This window comes from Fulmarus glacialis, unplaced genomic scaffold (assembly GCF_000690835.1).
Source record: "Fulmarus glacialis isolate BGI_N327 unplaced genomic scaffold, ASM69083v1 scaffold14887, whole genome shotgun sequence".
NCBI lineage: Eukaryota > Metazoa > Chordata > Aves > Procellariiformes > Procellariidae > Fulmarus > Fulmarus glacialis.
The window spans coordinates 68,067-76,568 of NW_009226466.1; the positions used below are offsets into that span (position 1 = coordinate 68,067).

Consider the following 8,502-nt stretch of genomic DNA (forward strand, 5'->3'; position numbering starts at 1 on the left):
TGTCGAACATTCTTTCCTTGCAGGACCGTTATTAGGGTTGGTTCTCTGACATGGTTGGTATGGCCCAGTCCAAGCTGACAATTTATAACAGATGTAAAAGGGACAAAGAAGAATCAACAACTGTGATGATACTTCTAAAACTCTCTAAGCAAAAATTCAGAGGAAATGGTAAAAAATGCCATTCATCTACAGCTTATACTGGGATAAAAAATATTTACCGTATGTATTTTTTATTATGCTAGCATTTCCCTTTTATTTCTGATAGAATATTGCATCCATACTCAATGGGTGTAGCAGATCTAGGTGTCAAAGGGACCTTAAAACAGCTAGAGATTTTTTGCAAGTTCTTTTGCAGACTGAGGAACTAATCTATGCTGCTAGGTCATCTATGTTGCACAGTTTTTCTCACGCATAGTCAACATAGCTCATATGTGTCTTCTGAAATACCATTTCTATTCTAGCACATAAATTCCTACAATAGTTTATGAACACAGAATTTGTGTAAAGAGAAAGTTTACTGAAGCTGTTCTTTTTACTGATAGTTTCATATTGTATTCTAATTTCATATTCTAAAAGTGAATATTTCATATTATAAGAGTATAATGTTTTTTACCACTTCACATAAAACAAATTTTTTGCACTGCAAGGAAAATCATATAAAACAGGCTGTCAGAATTAAGTTTCTCTGAATTTTTTACCCTAACAATTTTTTCTCTTCCAGAAACACAAAGTAAGCACCCTACAAAAAAACCCCAAGAAACCAAAGAGGTTCCTCTCAGAAATTATTCTAAACAACTTGCTCAACAACCCTTCTCAAAAACTCAATCCTGAAATACCACAGGACGAACTTTTCCCAAACTTCCTGAAACACCAACAGTCCCAATATATCAAGAGGCTCTTTCTTATACTTGTAGTATGTAAAACTGTCAAAAAGCTGAAGTGCTTTCAAAAATTTGAATTATACATGGGGTGAGGGAGGAAAATGGACTTCTACGGGCAGGGATAAACCCAAAGAAAAGAGAAAACTTACTATTTACTGATTTTTTTTTCCTGACTTTAAAAAATTACTCTCTAAAAGAAGTTAATTTATATTTTCTTCATGAAAAGCATCTACAGTTCTCAAATCTGATTGACACCAACCATAAATGTTATGATGTTGAAAAATTAGATGACAGCACAAGAAATAGGTAAAAATTTGTAATTTTTTAAAAAAGCTTTGATTAGAATAATCTGGGTAGAATGTTTTCAGTGCCTTCCCAAACTACTACCATGTAAGAGCATAGGAAATAAAAAAGAAAATAATGGAAATGCCTAAAATGTGATCATGGCTGAGGGGCGAAGCAGAACAAAAATAAAAGCTTTCTTTTCCACCAAAATAAAGATATTCCAACCACATCTGTAAAGTACAATTATAGTCTTATAAAGGTTAGCAATAAACAGGGAATAGAACATACCTGCCCTTCAGAGTTGCTGCCCCAAGCATATACATCCCCTGTAGATGATAAAGCTAGTGTATGCTCTGCTCCTACAGCTATGTCTTCGATGAAGATCCCTGATAGTACTGGAACTTGTTGGGGTCTGTTGTGATTTCGAGCTCGACCTTCTGGCAAACCTATCAGGCGATCTAAAATTGCAAGCACATGTCTATATATGTAAAGAACATTGAAAAGTTAGTTTTACTTGCAGGCAGAAATCAGGGAGGGACAAAAAGCAATTCTACGTGCTCTTGGAACTGGGACACAAGTGCAATTGGTGAGAAAGAAATCTAGTGTATGTTTCCTACAAAACAGTGCTTCCTACACTGCTCATTAATATTGCCAAAGCTGCCATTTTCACTTTAAGTCTGAAACAAGATCAAATTCTATTAAAACAAGACTTCCAGATCTAAACGTATGGTTTTATAATACATATGAATTAACTGACTTGAGAAGTTTAAATAAGTTTAATTCAAGTGCACTTGGAAATTCTCCTGTCCAGATTTTTAAACAACTTGTGTAGGTATATGCTTTATTAGACAAACTTTTAAGTAAACCCAATGTTTCTGGACATGTGAAATTCAATGAAGTTTTAGGAAAACACTCTTCAAAAAGTAAATTAGTAAATTGAAAGGCTATCCTGAGATCAAAGTAGATAGGGCTACAAATCTGGATTTTAGGCCTATATTAACACTGCATTATTCAAGTTCCAAAATTCAGATTAGGTCAGCACAAATCTAAAAAGTAGCAGTCAGTCTTATAAATATGTCTTAGTATTCTTCCTTTTCACTTGCAATGCACACAAACCTATAGATGGAAAAGTCCAAATACCAGATTGTCCTACCTTGTCCAAAAGTATACACATGACCATCTTTTGTGAGTGCCACAGAGAATTGGGTTCCACAGGCAACTTTTTTTATTCCAATTCCACAAAGAATATCCACTTTCTAAGGAGTAAGTGAAAGGAAAAAGAGCTATGGTATTATGAGGATATAAATAGAAAGCAAACGTGAAAGCAAACAAAATTTTATAATTCCCACTGTGCAATGCATACATTGTAGGATTACTCCAATTAATGCTTGTAAATCAATACAGGAAATTGAGACACAGTTTCCTCTTTTTCTTTAATGGAACTAACACCTTATTCTATGTACAATGATTCAAAATACCTTTTATTACTAGGAGTGAGCAGGAGTGGCATGGGAGGAAGTAGATGAGTGTGTAAACAACCTTCCCCTGAAATTCCAAAATAAGAAAGCTCTCTTCTTTAAGCTAATCCTAAGATTTTCACTATTTGTACTGCCACTGAGGTAAGGTCACTATTATTTACGTGAAATCCTTTAAAGTATCAGGCTCAGCATAAAGTATCATCAGAATTATTTATTCTAGATTGTATTAGAACATACAGTGGGTGGAATTAATTTAACTTCTGCAAATTACACTCTGAACACTGTGTAACACGTTTAACAACACTGAAAATTTACGCAGAGAATAACTTCTCTATGAATTCTAACCTGTGGTGAGGATTTTGCAGTGGAATTTCCCAAACCAAGTTTACCATAATCTCCATCTCCAAAAGCCCAAACCATTGAGCCATCTGTTGACACAGCTACAGTATGATTGAGTCCACAGGCCACCTGGTTGAGAGAAATACGTTATTACCAGTTTTTGCTAACTTACTACTAACTCAAACACCCCAACTGCCTTTAAGAAAAGAAAAATTGTGCTTTAAAAAATAAGTATCCTTTTAAAACCATTAAAACCTCCATTGTTTATTACAGTGTTTTAAAGACATTCAGGACCACAGTAGTATCTTTTAGGTATTTGCTTCCTCTCAGCTCCTAGAATCAAAGGGTAGTAGTATGCTACACATGCTCATTGTTAAGAATACAAAATAGCTCATGAATTCACGCTTAAAAATAACTAAATCTTGAAATGTTAAAATATTAAAAAACATGGGCAGTTTTGCAGAAAGAGGATCAAGAGAGTCCGGGAAGTAATTATTTAAAAAATTATGCATAGTCAAATTCTGCCACCATAATCAAAATACAAGCCAAGGTTAAAAAAAACCCAGAACACTTAAATATATCGAAAACATCAGTTTTAAACAAAGGCACATTGCTAGTTTTAGATAAACCATGCCTGTCCAATCTGGTAACCTTCCAGCGCCGTCACTCTTTCTGGAAGTTTCTTATTGGAAGTATTTCCAAGTCCTAATCGACCATAATCACCATTTCCAAATGTAAAAAGTTTGCCATCTGCTGTCACCACAGCTGAGTGTTTGAAGCCACATGACATCTGGAACCAAAATAAACATAAATTTTACATACATTTTAAATTTGGGGGGAAAATTGTATTAGCTATTACATGTAAATAATACATGTAAATAATACCTTCTCCTCCCCTAAACTATATTCACTTTGTAAAGAGCTAAAATACAGATATTTCAGTATTAATGATTTCTCCAACAACCTATCTCTTGTTCTTCTCAACAGTAATGTTGAGGAGGACAGGCAGGTATTTGCATGAAGAAAGGCTTTTAGGTGTTTTAATTATTTTTATCAACTACTGTTTTCTGCAAACAGATTGCTTTTGTTGTATGAATATTTTGTATTTTTATAAAGAAACCTCCAGTCAAAGCCAAATATGTTTTTGTGTATTGTTATAATGCACACTTAGTACTTAGGAGGAGGTCTCGGTGACTAGTTTTGTAGGTCAAAGACACCTGACAAGGACCAAGGGAAACTTCTAAACTGTGTCTGTATTTTGACAATCTTTTGATCATCCCTCTCTTCCATGCTCTTTCTAATTTTCAGTCTTCTCCAGTAACAACTGTCAATTACCAACACACATCAACAATGAGCTCTGAGATAGTAACATCCTTCAACTGGAAATTATCAACTTGGTTCATAATGCCTAGAGAAGTAAAAAGTTGCCTGTTTTCATTCAGTATATGAATTCAAACTGTCATGACTGACAATTGTTCTGGAATGTTCCTAGCACTAGGTTACCATGCCTGCAGTTTGTAGGAGACAAAAAATATTTTGGAACCTGCACGACTTCTTCTCCTTGCAGAGCCTCTATTTGTCTAGGCCTGCGCTGTCTGTCGCTGTTCCCATGTCCCAGTTTGCCATAATCTCCATCTCCCCAGCTAAAGACTTCCCCACTTTCTGTTAAAGCCATGGAATGTCCATCAGATCCACAAGAGGTCACCAGCTGTGTTACAACAAAGCCTGTTAAAGAAAAATGAGAAAACAAAGTTTAGAATAAACTAATGAACTCCTAACATACATTTATCCAAGTGCCCCTAGTGGTAGCCAATTAAGTCTGGGGAAAGGAACCAACCACAATAACAGTTTTCTTGTTATAGCAATTGATTTCTTTTTATTTTGAACAAAACCTTCATCTTCTTACGTAAAACCTATGCTTCTGGCCTGCCATTAGTTTTGAAATGAAATGTTCCTATCTTGAGCAAACACTTTTCCCTGAAGCCTTCTTAAAATTAAGGAATTTTAACATATTACTACTTAAATCTTAAAGAGAAATAAACATCTATTTATTTGTTCAATTTTTGAATTAAAGACTACAATATTTTAATGTGTAAATCTGCAAAAATAGCATCAACACAAATGATTTTATTAACTACCAAAATGCTTATTTGTGCTTTATTGACTCGTTTCAAACCCAACAATTTTACCTTGCAGTGCTGAAATGACTGTTAACACATGAAGATCATCAGAATTTCCTTGTCCCAATCGCCCATAGCTCCCTTCTCCACAAGCCAAAACCGTACCATTAGCTTGAATGACAAAAGTACAATTCTGACCACAAACCACCTAGTTTAGTAAGACACAAAGGAGTTTTAATGATTTTTGTGTAAGATGCAGCAACACTGTAATACCCGCATTACAATGGACAATCTTCCTTTTAGATTTTTTTTCGTCTTGTTATATCAAGACAACAGACTCTTCTGTCACACTGCAAATACCTGTGCGACAACCCTATTAACATAAGACTTCACTCACCCCATGTTTAATGGAGTTTTGTTACCCAATTACATCATAATAAAAATTACTTCACTGAAACTTGCTACTAGTTTTGGCAAACCTTCGTCCAGTAGGAGAAATCACAATATACTCCTACCTGAGATTGAGTTTTGATGTTTCCATGCTGAATGCCAATGTTATTTCAGAAAACAAAATAGGCACATGTATTATGTTAAAGCTGTGCAGGTATTTTCAAGTCATGCTCATATCAAACAATTTTGTTTTACCAGATTTCAGTGGCTTCTTGGTTTGAATTTGTGAAATAATTATAGACGACTTCTTTAGTGAAAACATATGTTGTGGGGGTACTTTATAGCAAATTCAAACAACAAATCAAAAAGACATTTAGAGAGAGATTTTGACAAACCATACAAACAATACATGCTAAATCATTAAAAATAGAAGCACATGACTGTTTTTAAATTATCACCTGCTGAGCCTGAGAGAATGAAGGTGCTGCTACTGGTATCATGACATTTCTACCAGCTTCTGCTAACTGTCCATGTCTTCCGGCTCCCCACAGATACACGTCACATTTGCCTCCCAAGTGCCAATCCTATGGAATAGCATGAAAGAATGCTTTAGAACAGGAGTACTTTCAATAGTTTACGATTTTTAAGAAAACTAAAAAAAAAACCCCACAAACAAACAAACAAAAACCAAACAAAAAAACAAACATCAATTTTACTAACCTCTGGCCTTGATGTTGCCCAAGACATTATCTGTTCATCCATACCATTGATCCACTTACTGTTATCCTACACAACAAAAGCCACAGTTACCATATTCAGTTCAAGAGATGCACATTATTTTGCTGTATTGTAATACATATTTTGCTTTCTAACTAAAAACAATATTGACATTCAAATTATTCTAAATGGTATAGCAGTAAGAATGAATGTGTGCACACTCAAATACTTTATTTTCGTCCATAGGCCAAGTTTATTTCCTTACTACACCTATGTAGCCATGACACTGTTATCCATGACTTACAATCAAAATAAAAAAATTCAAAATTCATGATGAAGTAATCTTTTCCTATTTACTGATGCTTAGGGCTTTTTGAAGTTTTAATTGCAAACAACAGCTTAAAATGTTATAAGCTTGCTGATAGAAAGTTCTTAATCCAAAATTTCTATTTTGGTTTACATATCATAACAAGTCATAAAGACAATTGACACTATCAAAATCATGTGGTGTAGAAATATGCCAAAACGTTACTCTAAAAATAGCATTGTAAAGCTCTACATTTCTTGCTTCTATTCACACATGAAAACTACCGTCACAGTTTTGGGTTGTTTTTTGTTTTGTTTTTTTTTTAATATGCAACTGACTCGCACTCATGACTACACTCACAGGGAGCAATCTTTACAGTATATTCTAACCAGCTAATTAAAAAATAAACTTACACTTATTGCTGGTGCTTATGTTAATCAATATATATCTTTACAGTTCAGAGATGTTAACTGCATCATACCAGATGCTCAATAACAACATGCTTTGCTGTTGAGACAACATAGCACATTTTACCATTAGGAGAGTAAGCTCATCCTCTGGAACAGGCTCCAGGTCTGGAACAGTAAAGGATTCTGGGAACTGTGCTCCCTTGGCCAGGGCTTCAGCAGCTTTTATGGTAGTAGAGAAACACTCTAGCCAGGCCCATTCTGTGGGATTCCAGGCCGAAGCATCAGGGAGGCAGCTCTGGTGATGAGGTGGTACCGGGGGATTGCACAAGAGCTGATCTAGGTGAAGGCCCACAGCAAGTGATGCCAAGCACTGCATATAAGGACTATGAACAAGCTGGTCTCCACAAACAACATGGGGCTAAAGGTGAGGGGAGTGGGAGAGAGAAATTGAACATGCAAAGTTAGAAATATATATTAATCAACTCAGAAATAGGAGTCCTTCAAAGCTAGTCCTGTAGAAAAATACCCTCCCCCATGCTTAATCGAAGTTTTTCTAATATTTTAAGTATTCTCAAATTAGGAGACTACTAGCTTTGAGAATACCGGAAGACATTTGCAAACAGGATGCGAGAAAGTCGTCTGGGTTCTCTGTGGTGAAATACTGAAACCAGCTGAGATTCAAACAGTGACCTCATGTCAGACATGAATTTTAAAATGTTCGCATTAGCTCTCCTTACCTTTTCATAAGCATACTGTTCCTGAAGCATTATTGGCAAACGTTCCAAGAAAGCTCGCATGCAAGGAGCCATATTTAATCCCAGAACTCCTTGCTGTTTCAGTGCAGTCCTACATGTTGCAAGGACGTGATTGGAAGATATCCACTCTGATGTACAGTTCACTACCAACACATCCTGTTTAACAGCAGTCACAAGACACATTAGAAACTAAAAATTCATAAAGCAGGATTATTCAGCTCCATTGATTTATCACCAATTATCTTAGGGGCCAGAAAACACACAAGCTTGAACATTTTTGTCTCTGTTGGTGAATAATCTGCTGACAAATGCTACAGAGTAGCCATCTCCATTTGCCACTTCCTCACATTCCCATGGCAACGCTACGATTATCACTCCAAGGAAGAGTACAAACATGTTAATACACAGAGTTCATTTCAGTAAATGCTGTAACCTTAGCCTAGTATTTAGTTTAGGTGTAACCTTAGTTTAGGATTTGCCTTGTAATATGACCTTCAGTATTAGGTCTGAATTCAGAAAAGACTTTCAAAGAGTCCCAAAATACTTAGAACCACATGCAGCATGACTCTACTAACAGGAGTCATAACTTGTGCCATATTTATCTTCATTCACAAAAAATACCATCTTTTTGAATAATCAACTGTTATGAAACTTCTGTTCAGATGCCAGCAGTTCCTGACACAGCAAACATTAAAGTAAATTCTGCTGCTCCTTAAAAATTTCTGAGGTTGAGGCTGCTTTAGATTAAGTTAGATCACTGAACTATCTTATTTGCTGGGGAATATGAAACATTTCTTCATGCTGCATAAAGGGGGGGGGG

At 35.5% G+C, this 8,502-nt stretch overlaps 1 protein-coding gene across 1 annotated transcript in view; it reads right to left on the minus strand.

Annotated features, from left to right (window-relative positions):
- The window catches only part of HERC1 (HECT and RLD domain containing E3 ubiquitin protein ligase family member 1), a gene marked incomplete at its 5' end in the record, with an annotated part of 50,248 nt that overhangs the window by 6,970 nt on the left and 34,776 nt on the right, over positions 1-8,502 (minus strand). Inside the window, 11 exons of the mRNA XM_009582817.1 lie at positions 1-74; positions 1,455-1,624; positions 2,320-2,422; positions 2,990-3,112; positions 3,618-3,773; positions 4,527-4,708; positions 5,173-5,311; positions 5,952-6,077; positions 6,214-6,279; positions 7,052-7,345; positions 7,665-7,838. Coding sequence (XP_009581112.1) covers positions 1-74; positions 1,455-1,624; positions 2,320-2,422; positions 2,990-3,112; positions 3,618-3,773; positions 4,527-4,708; positions 5,173-5,311; positions 5,952-6,077; positions 6,214-6,279; positions 7,052-7,345; positions 7,665-7,838 — 1,607 coding nt within the window. The remainder of the gene's footprint in view (positions 75-1,454; positions 1,625-2,319; positions 2,423-2,989; positions 3,113-3,617; positions 3,774-4,526; positions 4,709-5,172; positions 5,312-5,951; positions 6,078-6,213; positions 6,280-7,051; positions 7,346-7,664; positions 7,839-8,502) is intronic.